The 17,798-nt window shown below is 34.5% G+C and overlaps 1 protein-coding gene across 1 annotated transcript in view; it reads right to left on the bottom strand.

Annotated features, from left to right (window-relative positions):
- Positions 1 to 1,910: 1,910 nt before the first annotated feature.
- LOC145692119 (uncharacterized) overlaps positions 1,911 to 17,798 on the bottom strand; it is a 43,804-nt gene continuing 27,916 nt past the window's right edge. The window contains exons 3-4 of the mRNA XM_081767415.1: positions 12,343 to 12,453; positions 1,911 to 2,342 (exon numbers count right to left, since the gene is read on the bottom strand). Coding sequence (XP_081623541.1) covers positions 1,911 to 2,342; positions 12,343 to 12,453 — 543 coding nt within the window. The remainder of the gene's footprint in view (positions 2,343 to 12,342; positions 12,454 to 17,798) is intronic.

A 17,798-nucleotide genomic window follows, 5' to 3' on the forward strand; every position in this document is an offset into this window, starting at 1 on the left:
GTTCAAGCAAGGGCGCCGATTCTTGGGGGCAAGGTTCCCCCAAAGCTCATGTGGCCCCACATTGGATTTGTGAATATACAATATTTGCCATAATTTGAATGCAATTTGTCTTACAATCCTCATATATATGTCGTCTGCACTTGAATTCCACCCCCCCCCAAATTTACAAGAAATCGGCGTCCTTGGGTTCAAGCATCTAACTTCATATCTTTTCAAAAAAATCGCGATTTTTTTAGGTATTTACATCTATATATGATAAATAATTATTTTTACTTAATATCCTGATGAGGAGGAAGATTAAAACCCATCACTCCCCCCAAAAGCAAAATCTGATTTCAAATTTCAAACTAAGAGCACCTGGCAAATTTTACTTTCTTACTTCTTTTAAATGGCCTATTTCAGAGGCGTACCAGAAGAATTAAAGCTTGCAGTTGAGACTTTCATCATGGGATAGAACTTTAATTTCGCACATTCATTGGTGGGATGGATACACCAGACTATTACATTTGCTTTTATCAGAAAATTTTTGATTTTTGACAACTGAAGTCGACTGAGTTTGAGGTAAACGTATTGAAGATACGGCTGTCTTTTTTTTTTTTTTTTTTTTTTTTTTGCAGTTCACTAAATTTTCCATTCCGAAAAATTCTGACTTCTTCATACAGTACTTCAGACTATTTTCAAATTGAATGTTGTCAGATCGAAAAGTCCATAAAACCACTATATCAATGGTATCCATTTTACTTTCAGATCTTATGTAGTGTCAGCCAAATACCTTAGACCAGGGTTTTTCAAACTGTTGTCCTGAAGTTTTCCCTTTATAGTTTTTTTTTTTTTAAAGGCTGAACATTATTGAAACAGAAACAAGAAGTCCAAGTAAGTTACGTGCTAGACCCTATAGTTGAGAATTTCACTGTTTGGAAATTATATATGGAAAGGTCTATTGCTATCTCCTGCCAGCCTTCGAATATTTTAAAACAATTAATATATACGATCACTTTCTTCTATTAAAACTAATAGAAAGTTAACATAATTTTAATTAATATTAGTTTTAAATGCACAAGTATACCTGTTAATACAAGTATAACTATATTAGTATTAACATATACCTTTGAAGAAGACAAGGAGTTTGTAGAACACTCTTAACAAATAAAAGTGGTCCCTACATGATAAAAGCTTTAGAAAGACAGTCTTAAATGGTTCAACCATGCTCACTGCTGCGTCTTATTAAACGTACTGCATACTCATTTTATCAAGCAATAGTTGTTATCACTTTATTTATGTTTATGAAGTGTATAAGTTTTTGGTTCACACTATAGTGACCACGAACAGTCGTGAAGCTTGACCTAGATTTATGAATTTCACCATCCAATTGGACGAGAGGGTGTGTTCCAGTTGTCAACCCCCATTCATGAAATTTTGCCAGTGTTTGTCTCTCGCGTTAGGGTACAGTGTTGTCAGATTGCCGCTTAGTTTGGTTTTGTTTATTGTTGTTATCGTATTTTATTTTTACTATTATTATTATTACCTTTAAATTCAATTCGAATTATTGTCAGTGTTCATGTTACAGTTCTTTAAGTGCTGTTTTTTTTTGTCGCTCGTTTGCTATGTTCTCTAGGGTTGGCAACGTTGTTGGTGCGCTTCTGCTGTTTCGCTTTTTCTCAAGTGTGCGTTCGGAAGGCAGCTCCACGAATCGTACCGAATTTTTCCGATGTATGACTGTGAGGGAAAGCATTTTTATAAATCAAGTAGACATCAGTCATCATGGTCACTATAGTTTCCAATATGAATTTAATTCTAAAATTGTATCCGATCCATTTTGTGTGCGCAGTGATGAAAGATACAAAAAACATTAGTGCTAATAGGAAAATAACAAAAAAATGGATTACATGTCTGAGTTTCACAGCAGATATTTATTCAGAACTACTATGAAGTACAAAAGGAGGTTGAATTTTTCGAATTCTCTCCATGAAAGCTTTTCTAAACGAGGATGATCTAAAAATACTTGGATCTAATCTGTCAGGTATTTCTGGTTCATTGCCTCTATCGTGAGTAAGATCAGAGATCCTCTGCGAAGCTTCAATTGTTGAGGTTCGACTATCGATCCTAGCTTCATGACCTTGAGCTCTGTATGGCGATATTTGACTATATCCTGTGCTGATTCCCCCATAATAATCTCCTGCGTAGCCGCCTACTGTATGGCTATATCCAAAGAACAGTGGTTCCAACATTGTCAAGAATAGATTGTAGAGGAATTTCGCTTGTGGCATTTCATACGTAGTAGTACCAGCAGAGCTTTCAGTTAAACTTTCATTATTTTCTTCTTCATTGGATCCAATAGTATCCTGTAAAAAAAAATAGAAAATATTTAAAATTTTACTAAGTAAGTAATTTTCTAACAATATCATACTGTATTATTTAGTTGTAAGATATCACATGTGCCTATTCTCCAGGGCTGGATTAACCTATCTGGAGTCCCGGAGCTAGAAAAAATACGTGTACTTTGCTATTTCATATAATACATTTCTGTGAAAGTACAATAAGAAAATTGGGTAATATGTTTCATATTTTTGGTCATATTTTATTTTATGATGATTCTTCATGATTCTTTTGGCCAGTTGAGATTTTAATCAGAGTGGAGACCTCTGTCCAGCTGGAGGCCCGGGTCTATAGCCCCTCTAAGCCCTCCCCTTAATCCGGCCCTGCTATTCTCTCTACAAATTCTGTTACTGGCATGTTCCCATCAAAAGTAGCACTATTTTTAAACTTTCTAAAGCCATTAACAACCCTTTTGATAGTGACTTTGTTAAGGCATGGTACTCACAGAGGAAGTCATGATGCAAAAAGCATTACTGGAATTTTAGTTTTACTTGTAAATTATTCATTGTAGCTTTGAAAAATTCCAGATTACTAATAAAACTCCAACTGACCAAAGCAGTATATATTTTTTAAAATTATATATTTGTGGTACAGTTTCGGCTATGTAACATAGCCGAAACTGTAACACAAATGTATAATTTTAAAATATATATACTGCTTTGGTCAGTTGGAGTTTTATTAGTAATCTGGAATTTTAGGGGCAGCGAAAAATGTATATTTATAGTAGGCACAAACTCAAAAAAATTTTAAAATGTAGTAAGATTTCTTAACTTTCCTTAAAGAGTTTTCATGCGAAACTCACTATGAAACACATTTTTAGTTCCTGACCAACTTCTGGAAAATTTCACCGCAATCGTTTCGTATTCCAAATCATGTTGAAATCTTGAAGCAACTTTAATACCTGTATTGTACGCTGTAAACACTCTTCTTTGTTACTTCCTTGTGAGCGACTATCAGCATTTTTAGCACCCACCTCACACACAGTTTGTGATAACCCAGCTTGTAAGTCACTGTTCGATTCACTCTTCTCGCAGACACTTCTAGAAACTTTGCGGAGATCAGTTATGGTGTACTAGCAATTGGATAGCACTTTCTCGTAACATCTTCTACCAGATCGCTGTAATTAACATTTGAAGGCCCTTTCCGACACTTTGTACACCATTGCCTGACCTTCCTTTCACTTATTATTGTTGGTTCATAAATGTTTAGAAAACTAAAGACAGTAGGACGTCGATAATCCGAATGTCAAAAATCCGAATGCGGTCCGTAGAAGCTTCTTACATTTTGTCTTCGCGTTAGCGATAAACAAACAATAGGATTGTCCGTCGGGGTTGTGTGAAGTCAGTGTTTTTACAAAAGCTCATTCTTATGCACTTGTTTGTCATACATATTTTTATTCTCTCTTGGGCCTATATAAGTTAAGTTTTAAGTGTGAGTTACAAGAACAGTGTAATTTAGTCTACAAGTAGGTTCTTCAGAAACATTAAATGAAAGTAGCTTTACGTACAGTGTTGTAATTACTGTATGTATTGTATAACCACTATATCGATAAAAGAGTACACTGTACAGTATATTTAAACCTAAATGGCATTTTCTTGGTCATTTTCGAAATCCGAATTACCCGTGGTCCCAATTAATTCTGATTTTCGACTTCCTACTGTACATGGAAGTGCATAGGGATCGTAATACGGCAAATTATGGATGCGTTAAAATATTAAATAATACTTTTGATAAAGTGGATACTTTCAAATATTTAGGATCAATATTAACAGACGAAAATCATATTCACGAATAAATTAAATGTCGACCAAAAGCAGGGAATTCGTGTTATTATTCAGTTCAAAATCTCATGTCGTCGCGAATTCTGTCGAGGAATTTGAAACTTAAAATATATAAAACGATAATCATGCCTGTTGTTCTGTATGGTTGCGAAACATGGTCGCTTACTCTAAGGGAAGAACATAGACTGAACGTATTTGAGAACAAAATCCTGATACGAATATTTGGATCCAAGAGGAACGGGAATGGGGAATGGCGAAAGCTTCATAACAAGGAACTACATAATTTATCCCTTTACCAAACATTGTTAGGGTCATCAAGTCTAGGAGGCTTACGTGTGCAAGTCATGTAGCTAGGATGGAAGAAAGTAGAAACGCTTTCAAAGTCTTGAATGGAAGACCAATCAAAAGACGACCATTAGGAAGACCTAGGCGCAGATGGGAGGACAATGTTAAGATGGATCTCGCAGAGATAGGAATACGAAGTAAAAACTGGATCCAGTTGGCTAAGGAGTGGAAAGCTTTTGTGAAGGCAACATTGAACCTCCGGGTTCCATAGGCCATAGAGTTAGTTAGTTAATTAGTTCATAAATATTACATAATCCTCGATGGATCTCAGCTAGATTCTATCCCTTGGCGTTCAGAAATCGTATGGCAGACATCACTTCACATTTGGCGGGGTTTTGTATTACTGCACTTTATTGCTACTCGCATACGTAACTCCACTCGGACGATTCTCTCGTGCAATCACGGAATACTAAGGCATGCTTCTGAGTAATCCTTTATAAAAATTATCGACCTTTTTTTAACATGCGCCTCTTGTATCGATCAATTCAGGTACCGTAAAGAAAAGTAAAATATTATGTACCGTGTACCGGAAGTGTCCAGTTTCAGTATGAATCAACTCCTTTGTTCAAAATAAGTTAATTGGTATAGGTTACATGTGGGCAATCGTAGGAAATACCTCATTCCCGGATACTTAAATTATCTCCGGTACCCATATTTAAAACGTGTTTTTTTTTCCCTATAAATCACACGTTTTAAATACCGTACAAGCCTTTAGTATCTGACTTGAGTAAAACTTTTCAACTATTTTTTCTCGTCCTTCCTCTAAAATTACAATGGTGCTCTTTGTGCCATAACCCCAACCTCCTTATTACGCATTCCGGAGGTACCATGCAAATGCAAATTTCAAATAAGAAATAACAATCACTTAATAAATTTAGGGTAAATGTTTAGCAGACGGGGTCCAAAACTACGTAAAAATACAAAATTTACTGGAGAAATGGAAGATGCAAGTACTTACACCTAACATAACTCAACAAAATCTAACCTAACCTAACTTAAACTAACCTGAACTAACCTAACATTAATAGAAATAAGCGAAATTCTATAATTCTTTCGATAATTATGCCGGACCCCTACGCTAATATAATCTAACATAAAGTAACCTAACCTAAACGAAACTAACCTAACCTAAACTAACCTAATTTGAACAGAAACTACTGAAATTATAATATTTTTAAGAAAAAATAGCTGGACTCCTTCTGCTAATCATTGTCCAAATTGAGTAGAAAAAATAACCAATAGAGAATAAATTTAGTAGAAAAGAACCAGATTGAATAAATAGAAAATATGATTAAATACAATACAGAGGGCTCTGTAATCGTTACTTAAATTCTGTAAATGTAGGTCAAGGTCATTGTCATAATCGTTGACATGATTACTTCCATTCCTAAACATTACTTCCATTTAAATACTGGCAGGCAGTAAATTGTTTTTAATCTTTCTGTCTGGTTATTTCTGACTACTTTGAAACTCAAACCACATCTCATTAAAAAGGCAACTAAAATAAAAATATTGGTATAAATTTCGTCCTTTTATCGCAGTTTGTTTCATAAGTTGCATTTCTTCTTGCCTAAATGTTTACGACATATTATTCACTATCTCGGCTTTTTTTATATGCACTATATGTTACTAAGAAAAGTAACATAAAATGTAAACAGATAATATGAAAGGCAGAGAAGTAGCTGTGAAGTGTTGATATGAAATTGGACTGCCTTAAGCTTATAATTCCGAAGTTGGAACAATGAGCATGCATCAAGATTGAGAAGATCCGTGATGGAAATGTGGATTATACCTTGGAGACATTGAAAAAGTAGACACGCCATACACTGCAAGTGACCATTTGGCACGGTACAATGTGGAAGGACATGCGTTTCTGGACCGTATCATCCTCATGAATGAAACTTGAGTGTTATCATAACAGCCAGAATTGGAACCTGAGCGTAATGACGAGCCATATTACCACCGACCCAACAAACTGTGCCCAAAAGGTGGAAATATTAAAGTGACACTGATAGGGACGTATGATATGGAGGCTGTCATATTGCATTATCTTCATTATTCTTTGTGGAGGAAGAGCAGCTGTTATGAGCTCGTCAGTACATTATCCGCACAATATTAGTTTTTACAATGCTGCTCTTGTGAGCTACTTACTCCTATGGTGGAGATGGGAAGTCTTTGAACATTCCCCATATACCCTAAATATAGGCACATATGTCCTTGATATCTTCACTCAACTGAAGAAACCACTTTGAGGCCGCCACTTTCTCACTAGAGATTCCATTCTGCATGTGGTAAGGCACTATGTCATGTACATAAATGAAAATGACACTGCTGCTGCTGCGTCCAGCATCTTCCACCACTGTATCAGCTGGTCATAAATTTATTGGAGATTGCATTGAAGACATGAGATAGTTTGTACATTCTACAATAGTATATCTGTTCTTCATGGACCTGATGCCATGACTTCCTTTTCAATCTTGTAAAATACACAACATTAATAAAAATAATTACCCGACTTTTCCGTAAAATGAATGGGAATAATGTGGATGTTGCTTCGTACAACACTGTACCAAAATGACCCACCTTTAACTAATTTTATGATAGAACAGAGAGATGCCAGAAATAGATTTATTAATAATTTTACTATAATTAAGGTGAAATAACGCATCAAATATTTTTCGATTTTACTTCAGATATTTCTTTAAGAACTCAAGAATATTCACTCGTTAAACATCTTTGTTTCGCTCAGAGATGCCTTGCAGTCTGAATAAACTATAATTGTTTTCTAAAATGTCTCAGATAAACAGCAAAATTTGGAGGATTAGGTACAAATGAAATGTAATATTTAATTTTACATCTAACGGTTATTCTCTGTAGGCTAGATTATTAATAAAATTGAATGATTATGCAAAAATAGTGGAATAAGAATGTCAGAGGGAACGGGAGACTCTAGAAAATTCATACCATAATCCCATAATCTTCTATGGTCTATGATCGAATAAGGGTCCATTGCATTAGAGTTGAGCGCTCAACCATTCAGCCATTGTGCCTTTGTGCCTTCCTAGTGTTGGTTAGAGACATAGACGAAACTTCGTTATTGAAACTTTCATGTGATGAATTTTTAGGATTACATTAGTTTTGGCATCTCATTTCAAAAGTTTAAATTATGAATAAAAGCTTCATTACTAGACTAATTTCTACATTTTTCGTGCATTTAATTGGACGATTTTTTTTAAAGCATAAATATGGGAGAGTTGGATAAGTTGGGACACTTTTGGAATTCATATTTATTTTACAAATTCTAGTACAAAAAATTAAAGACAAATATGTTCATTGGATACATTGGACATTGTATTCAAAGACATGTAAATATTTTTGTACCAAAGAAATAACAAATGTGCAAAGAAATAATTTGAAACAAAGTCTGCAAATGTCCGATCTTATGAACAAGTCGGGACAGAACGTGTCTTAAGATGGGACATGTTGTGTCGTCACACTCTATACAAAAGTAAACGTCCGCAGTTGCACTAGAACACTAAAAGAGTGTGACCAATCTTTGCACTGCAAGCACTAAATCCATTCTTGTGTTGAAATAGTGTACGGTTCACTATACATTAAACAATACCACAACACCGGATGTATGTATATATTAAACAACACCGGACGTATCAAATTTATTACTTCTGCGGCGTGTACAAGGTATAACTTGAGATGAAACTTCATGAGACGAATATTTCTTTTTCGTACTATGCGCTGTGTTGTGGAGTTGACATTTACGTGTAGATGCTAATGATGTTTCGGCACTAAAACTGGTTTTGTACGGTGATGCAGTTAGTACTTGTACTTCCATTTTCTTTCTACGAACAGTCCTCATTCCTGTTTCTGTAATTTGGAAATAGTTTCGAGAAGAACTTATCTGCTCAAAGCTGACATGTGATGATTCAGACGTAGGGCTAAAGCACTTGAATGTGGATGGTAGTTCAATATTATAAACTTCTTGTGATGTCGACACTATCATGACCGCGTTACTTGTAGATTATGTCGCAGTAAAGCTGCATTCATGAAGTGATTGTGGGTTTTGAAAGCAGCCGTTGCAGAAATCATAGAGCCACTACGAGAAGCCTCAGATAAAGGAGCAGTGAAAACAGTACAATCAATATGCCAAACGCCTGTTTTTTACTGAAGCCATTTGAAGCATTGGCTACGGTAGCTGCCTTGCCATGTGCAATATTGAAAGTTTCTGCCAGTTAATTCTGTGAAGGATCTCCCAGGATGTTGGAGTAGCCACATTGAACAGTCTGGTGGTAGTACTTCTCCAATGGGCCGTATATGGAAACATCCAATTACTGCACCTTATGAGCACAATGTGAGGGCAAGATGAGAAGGATGATTCCCTTCTGAGAAGCAAAATGTGGATAGATGTAAAGTATGAGATCTGTGTCCGTTTAGAGTCAGCGGTACAATATTTTGTTGTGATGATTGAACATGAGTAGCTAAATGCTTGATATATGCAAAGAACAATTCTGCAGTTATTCCTTTATTCTTACTAACTGAATCGAACCTGCGGGTACTTTTGTCTAATAATATTGGCTGCTTCCTTTTTCTTGCGAAAATAAATGCCGGTGCAACATTTCCGCTACATGCATTGACACATTTCTATCCCTCTCGGCAGTAGTACTATCACCCACTTGCTCTTTCCGTACTTTCGACGGTTATACAGTTTTTCTTGCCTGTTTCATCTCAGTTGTAGATGTTACCAGCAGTTCTTTGTTGAATCCATAAATACGAGAGGGAGATGGGGAAATTCTTCCCTCAAATTTCCTGTAACTTTATAAACGATAACTTAAAACTAATTTTTGCTTTAGTTTGAAATTGGAATTTTGACCTTTTCTTCTCCCCCTTCAAACAAGTTCTTTGCACCCCAAACATCTGGACAAAGTTACGCTTATGCGAAACATAGACATCAGAATTGGTTGTAGACTAGAATGATTAAACGCCCCATATACCATAGATGCCAGTTTGCCTTAAAATAAAGTAAAATTCTCCCTTCTTTGAAGTAGTCTATTTTTGATTGCCTATACTCAGCAAATAAACTTGTGTTAAGCAAACCGAAAGCTTCTTCGAGGAACATTGAGCTATTCACCAACGTTAAAACGAGAAATATTTCGTTCTACACTTTTTCTACGATGGTGATATATGCTTTGAGCCAGGTTCATAAGATGGGACGTTGTCCTTTCTTAAGCTTTCAACCACTGTCCCGTCTTACGAAGTATCTATCCTTCTATTCCACCTTTGTCGCCTTTTACAAGACACCATAATATCTGTGATGCCTTCATGCTTTGTCAGCATTCACATACTTAGCTATATAGTTGTTTGTCAGCACAGAAAAACTAGGTAAAAACTCTCGCTTATAGCAATCCAGGCGAATTTTATATACCATTCAAATATTTTAGAAGCACATTGTTCAAACATACTTGCAATTATTACATATGTATTTCTTGTTGCAGATCCTTAAACTATAGTCGTGTCACTTCTTCATACAACCTCTACACGCTAACACTCAAAGCACGTCATGCAACGCGCTTAGTAGAGCAATGTTGCCAACGTCCCATTTTATGAGCCGTCCCAACTTACGCAACTCTCCCCTACTTGAGACAAGCACTTGAGCACATGGAAGTGGCAACAACCAATCTTTGCTCACTCACCTGATTTTGTGCTGACGGTTTAAACTATACATGGTATTAATAAAATCTGTATAATACATTTAATAGGAGATTTCTTATGCAAGAAAGAAATGAAACGAAAGTTTCTAATAAATATTGGTCTGGAAACGCATTCTTTCAAGCTTTAAACCGCCAAGGCGAAATATCACGTTTTAATACCCCTTACTTTAAAATTACGGGGTTCTCTCACAAACGGTTCAAGAAATTACAGAAGAATTAGTAGCGAATTGCACAAAGTAAGTTGAGGTACTGATATACACTTTTAAGTAGATTTACCTAGTGACACTCGTTGCGTCAGTACCAGAGGATTGTGAAACATGGATATTTAAATGGAGCACATACAGATTACTGTGTAAAACCTTGAGCCACTTTCATGAAATCCCTTAATTTTCAAGCCATGGGTTAATAAAATGTCACGTCATGTTTCACTTTTTCTGCACTTTATAACTAAAAAAATGGGACTTTCTCTTCCATTTTCATTGGAATTTTTTCTTTCATTTGATATGAGAGATCACATCCTAAATTTATGACATTGAGTTCGTTAATAGCCTGTACATTATTCATTTTCTGAAAAAATAAAAATATTATATTTACTTCTAAAATGTTGAATTTTGAATAAATCATTTGTCAATTTTTGATTGGCATTTACAAAGGTTATACAAGTATGTTCAGTACAAGGGGTCCAGAAGCATGTAAAAAACACAAAATTTACAGGAGAAATGAATGATGCAAGTACTTAGACGTAACCAAATCTAACCTAACCTAACATAAACTAAGCTAAGCTAACCTGAACTAACCTAATATTGCTAGAAATAAGCGAAACTCTATCATTTTTTGGAAAATTATACGGGACCCCTACACTAATATAACAAACTACACTAGCCTAACGTAACCTACCCTAAACTAACCGAATCTGAACATAAATTATTAAAATTGTAAAATTTTTACAGAAAAGAGCTGGACCTCTTCTGCTAAACATAGGCCAATTCCAGTAGTTGTTCAAGATATCATTCAATATACTACACCCAATCATTGTCTGTTAAATAAAGATACCTATTAAACTTATCGTTGCAGGTTTCCTGGTAATACATCATAGTATACGAACAAATGTGAAATGAAAATAGAATAATTGACACTCACATTAAAGAAATGAAAAACAGTGTTTTACAAAATATAAATAAAGGTTTAATTAAATATGTACAATAATTAAAAAGCTATGCATTTTATATTAAATAAAACATTGACATCTAACATTCAGAATAGCTATTAACTAACGACAAAACTAAAGCAGATCTACTGTGGTTTGAATTCAATTGGTAAATATTAATATAACATTTTTAGAGAGGTAAGAAAAGATTCTGTTTACAACACTATTAACATTGTAATTTAAATATACACTTTACGGGAAAGTTCGTTGATTTATATGAGATTTATATACATACTTTTTGTACCTACGATACTGAAACGTAAGCAGTATTTTGTGATTATTGAATGTCAAGGGTTTTAAAACTGCTAGTTTGGATATGTATAGGCAGTGGCGTATTTAGGTGGGCTTCCGGGCTCAAGCCCCCCGACATCTTACTTACTATAGTAAAGTATATGAAATATTTTGCAGAATTTTCACATTTTCAGGCAAAGCCCCTCCGAAAGTTAGCAAAGCCCCCCGAAACAAAATCGTAAATACACCACTGTGTATAGGTAAAGTGGTGTATTTGTTAAATTTAATTTGGCTATTTAACGTGTCATTGGAGCTAAATTGGAGCTAGAATAAATATTTTATACAGTACATATACCATAAGATGCTTTTAGACTTCGTGATGTACTTATGTTCGGTGTTTCGGTTCATACTTCATATGCTTATTGTGTCCATGTTTAGTTATGTGTTTTAGAGGCATAATTAGAAAACGAATCACTGTAAATAACATTTTAGACTATCAACCAGCATAAATTCCATAGTAATTTCCATAACCACCATAACCGTTGAAACCTCCACCTCCGGGATACCCTCCATAACCTCCGAGAAATCCTCCGCCAAGGCCTCCAGGTGAGATCCAAGGCCTTAAGACGTTAGAACCAAACCCTTTCAGAATCTTTGCCTCTCTGGTTGCCTCACTTACAATGATCTCTGTTTTGTCTTCAGGTTTATTATTAATTCCATAATCATCATTGCCATCATCATTGGTCTCAGTGCTACGACGAACAACCATCCCTTTGCATAAGTGACTGGTCTAAAGAAGAACAAAGTCATTTTAGTAATTAAAAAGGAAGTAACATTTTTATTATCGTTTTGAACAATATCATCGAAATAAAATTTTACAAATTTGCATATTTACTGTAACTTTTTTAAAAATCAATACCATACAATGTATTTTGTATTAACTTTACACGCAGACGACCTTATTTGTGTACTTATTTGAGGATAACACAGTGAATCGACTTATAGGAGATCTGCTATTTTCACAGTTATCACCTTCATTTGGGGGATATCGAGCAACACTGTGCACTGATCGTGCGTTGGCTCACTGGTAGAGCGTTCACCTCTGGTGCTCGGGGTCCTGGGTTCAAACCCTGCTCCAGTCAAGTGAACTTTGTGGTGGACAAACATCGTGTGCGTGGGTTATCCCGTTTCCTCCCACTTTCTTCATTCCGCCATTTCATTCATCTCTCATCATCACCGTCTCCTTTAGCCTAACCGGCATAATCGTGGGACGTAAAAATCATTTTCATTTTCCATCAAGGCAGTGATAGTTGACATCTAGTGACGGAAGATGTAATCACGAAAGTTATCTGAGAGTAAAAACATGCAATAATGATAATATTTGATTTATACCGGATAATTAGAAACAAAGATACATTTTGTTACCTGCAAATAACAATATGCAATATAGGGTTAAGTATCAATGACAATCATTAATCATCTATCTCCTTTAGCTTGAAGGACATACTGTTAGACGTTAACTCTATTCCATTTTGTTTTTGTAGAAAGCATTTTCACAATCTGTATATCACATTGATTTGATTGACTGGAATTTAATATTTTCAACACAGAAGCCATATGAGACGATTCCTACTGCCGAAAACAAAATTCAAAGAACTGAAAGTGTATCTGAAGCAAATATTCTCCACTGGGATCGAACTCAGGATTAAGCTTGCTAATGATATGTGATGGATGAAGAAGAAAAAAAAACGAATGGAGAAATACTCCTTTCAAAGCTATAAGGTGTCAAATTTCGGAAAAAGTTAGTTTTTAAAGTTCTTTAGCTTGAAAACTATGGGAGCTAATTGAAGCAGTTTGAGCAATTATACAAAAACTTGGACAAATTACGAACCGTAACGTACGAACGGCACGTAGTTTGGAAAATAATGCAAGAAATCGAAAAAATTTCCTAGAAGTACTGAATTTTTAAATATGTGTTGTATTTTGTAGGTACGAATTGGTCCATAAATATTGGTACTCATATAGGACTTACTTTTTTTTTTTCATATAACTTAATATATCCTTATGATAGGTCCAATAGTTTTCAAGTTAGAACACTCCGAAAATGGATTTTTCGTACTTATCGACCATATGTGTATTAGTATTCTTTTATTTGGTATAGAGAATTGCCTACCGAAGATTTACGATATTTAGAGCCCGAATTTCTATGCACAAACCAACCCCAAGATATGTATGCAAATATGCACGAAAAATATAAAAAATATGCACTAAAATATGTATTTAAAAATTTAATATGCACTGAAATATACATTAAGAAAATAAAATTTCAACTACGTACAAAAATATCCTGCCCTAATGACCTCTTTTGCAATGAGCTATGAGCGTCTTCCTTAGGTTTTCTTCTGTAAACCCTCTGCGTTTAGCAGTGAGAAATGTTTTGTAGATCGAAATATTTCTTTCTATGTCAGCAGAAGTCACTGATGCATATGAAAAACATGAAATAATGTCTTCATGTGTTAGGTTCGCTTCTAATTCTATGTTCATATTTTCACCATTAAATACATTTACAATGTCACAGATTGTTTTGTACCCGGGATTTTTGCGTAATATTTGGCAAAGTTTATCTGACGCTATTTTCACAACACCGCAAGTTTCACTGGACAAAGTCAGCGATAATTTGCACAACAAGGAGAGTGGATGCTACAAACCATTGATAAGGAATTCCATCTGTGATAATTTCAGATATTCAGTAGAAGTGATTGTGATGTACTTAATTTTATTCACAATGCCACATGTAGAGAAACATTTTTAACACACATACGCGGTGTAAATAGCGGGTTTATCATAGGGATTTAGTGAGTCTACAGCTGTCTTCACTTGATAGAAGTTATGTGCACAATACAACACAGTTTATTGCAACAAGTCCCATCGTGTTAAAACTTGTTGCGGAGGTAGCGGAACATTTTCCGGAACTTCGCGAATGATACCTATGCGCGATCGAGCTTTCACAAATACTTTCTTTACATTTGATACAAGTGCATCTACTTTCAAATATTGGCATTTGCTTGTTATGTGCTACGCCATGAAGACCGTGTGTAATACAAGTCAGGTGGACTAATTTAGTATACAACACTTTATTTTATGATTCTTTAGAACATTTTATTCTACATCTGCATTTACAATGTGATTCAGTACACTTTAAATATAACCTATTTTCTTGTTATATACTCTGAAATATGCTAGTATGCAGTAATAAAATTCGGAAATATGCAGTATCCTTCAAAGTTTACGAAATATGCATGCACATCGAAATTCATCCAAAATATGCACTTACATGTGCTGTTATATGGGTCTCAAACGAATCCTTACAAGTCCGTTGAGAAGAAAAAGAAAAAAAAACTTTCCACACGTTTCTGCATGTTACCATAAACATGCATTTTGCATATAAATCCGGGCTGTAAAGTTATTATTGTCTTCTACTAAAATTAAAATATTTTAATTTCATGATGTGTTATTGATATTCCTTGACTCTTATGGAGTAATTTAACATTTCCCTAAATTCATGGTTATCACGATGGTAAGTATTGTGCCATTATTGACAGGTTCCTTGCCATAACTTGAGAAGCTTTCATACTATACAGTCTTCACATAGTCTTTTCGTGTTAACAGTTACCAATTTTAACATTGTTCTCTAAGTTTTGTCCTTTCCTCCTCTCCTTTTTTTCTTTCCCCATGCCTCCTCTATAGAGAATTATATTTTCCCATACAGTGTCTTGACCAGTTTCTTTTCAGTATTTCAAGAAATGAAAATATTGTAAATAATGAAAATAAGTAATTAAGATTCTTTATTACTGAACAAAATGATTTAATTTAAAATATATAATGTTTGCATGAAACTTTCACTGTTGAACAGATTGTTAGCCTAACATATGAGATCATAATTATCTTAAATTTACATTGTTTATCAGTGGAAAAGGTTCTTTGCTAAACTATTTAAGTGAAATGTGCCTTCAACGTAAAATTAATGTGCCTTGAAAGAAGTAAAAAGTTACACTGTATTAGACAATGACATTTTGCAAGTGCTAGTAAAGTTACGTTCCATTGTAGCATTTCGCAAGTGCTGAAAAATACCTTGTATTATATCATGTTGTAAGTGATAAAAGATTATGTTCTACTACAATATTTTGGTACAAACATTACAGTTTATTATAGTGTTTTGCAAGTACTATAAAGCTACGTTTATTTTATAATTTTGTAAATGCTAAAATTTTATGTTGTATTTCATCATTTTACAAGTACTAAAATGTTATGTTGTGTTATAACATTTTTCAAACGCTAAAAAGTTACTTTCCTTTGCAGCATTTCTCAAGTGGCTACTATAAAAAGTGACGTTTCATCATAGCACTTTGCACCTATCAAAAAGCTATAATGCATTAGACTATTTTACAAGTTCTAAGAGGTTACGTTATATATATATATATATATATATATATATATATATATATATATATATATATTTAGCATTTCACAAATAATAAACTTAGATTGTCCAATTTTGACAACTCTTATGTTTTGAAGTTCTTTGATTGAAAAAAAGTGAAAACATGCTATGAAATTCACCGAGGAGCCTTAATCAAATTGAAAACTTAACAAAATATACATGGAAATGGTTTTATCTCGAACAGAAAATCTATTATTATGGTAAGTGGCTACAATAACGCCACCATTCTTAGTTTTTCGAGGATTTCACATTTAATACTTGACGGAGAAAATACATGTTGTATTGTTTAGTAGCTTAGTGTTCAGTGATTACAACATAGTGCAAAGAACTTGGAGAAAATATATGTAGTACAAGTAATACACAAAAATGTCGCTGAAAGTGAAATGGCGGTATTGCATACACTATGGATACAATAGCGCCAGGTTATCATTATTCATATTATCATGAAACCAATGAACTGAGATAACGCTGGAACAAGTACAATTAGGTGGATCAAGAACAGCAGTGTTCAGTAAGAGGCAATATGTCATCATAAGTTTCGTGATACCACCCGTTGATAACACAAAAACTGCACAAAGCACACACGTTGCACCACAGGAAATAAACTCACGCGCAAAAACAACAGATGTGTCTCCCACGCATTGGCACATTGGAAAGTGCTGCAACCTGCTTAGTTCCTGTGTTGTAAACATTTGAAAAACAAACGGTGCTATCCCTGGCGTTATTGTAGCCAGTCTAATTTCTACCAGTTGCAGTTAGAAATATGGAAAATAAGGATGTTTTTGTATACTAATTTACATGTTTAATTTGGTTATATGTCAATTATCTCTTGCTTTACATTAAAAACAATGTAGCGCAATGAGATCTAAACTGAAACGGAAACAATACTGTGCATACATACAATACTATGGATACATATTGCATAGTAACATATTATTTTCACACATCAGTCCTTGAAAGTCTTAATTTTACGCATTTTTGTCCTTGTGTCGATATTAATAGCCTGCTTTCGAAGGTCTTGAACACAGTGTTCATTTGTAGCTTAATTCGTGATTTCTAAATATTGATCAGCGTCTTAGTAAGGAACTAATAATAATACGATGTCCACAATATTCATTTTATGTAGCATTACAAGTGCATTATAAGTTCATCCAACAGTATAACCAAAGAATTGTGCAAAATTCGTATGGCCATTAGTAGTATGGCCATTGTCTCCAAATGGAAGCCATGGTCTGAAGAGGGCCAAGTATCCCGGAAAGAATCTTGGATCTATTTTCTCCTGCTGGAAGGTCTTTTCCGAAGTAGTTGTAACATCTTCAGCGTCATTCACGCTTAACATCTATATATACACAGAGAAAAATATCAAAGTCACTACTTTTCCCATTATATTCAGTAATAAAAGTTGTTTATTCTTGATTTAAACGAAAATGTCAAGTGTATCGAATTGGATAACATACAGACTAAACACAGCAAAGATTGTCCTTATCTATGAAACGATTATATAGGGCATGCGCTATTATTATTAATCCGTAAAGTAGCTTCTTGTGTGTTGGATAGTTTCTTTGAAACATATCACAGAATGGTCAACTGAAATGTATGTTTCTTTCTAATATAGCTCATGACTTTGATTTTGC

The sequence above is a fragment of the Thermobia domestica genome, chromosome 8 (genome assembly GCF_964235325.1).
Source record: "Thermobia domestica chromosome 8, izTheDome1.hap1.1, whole genome shotgun sequence".
Classification (NCBI taxonomy): Eukaryota; Metazoa; Arthropoda; class Insecta; order Zygentoma; family Lepismatidae; genus Thermobia; species Thermobia domestica.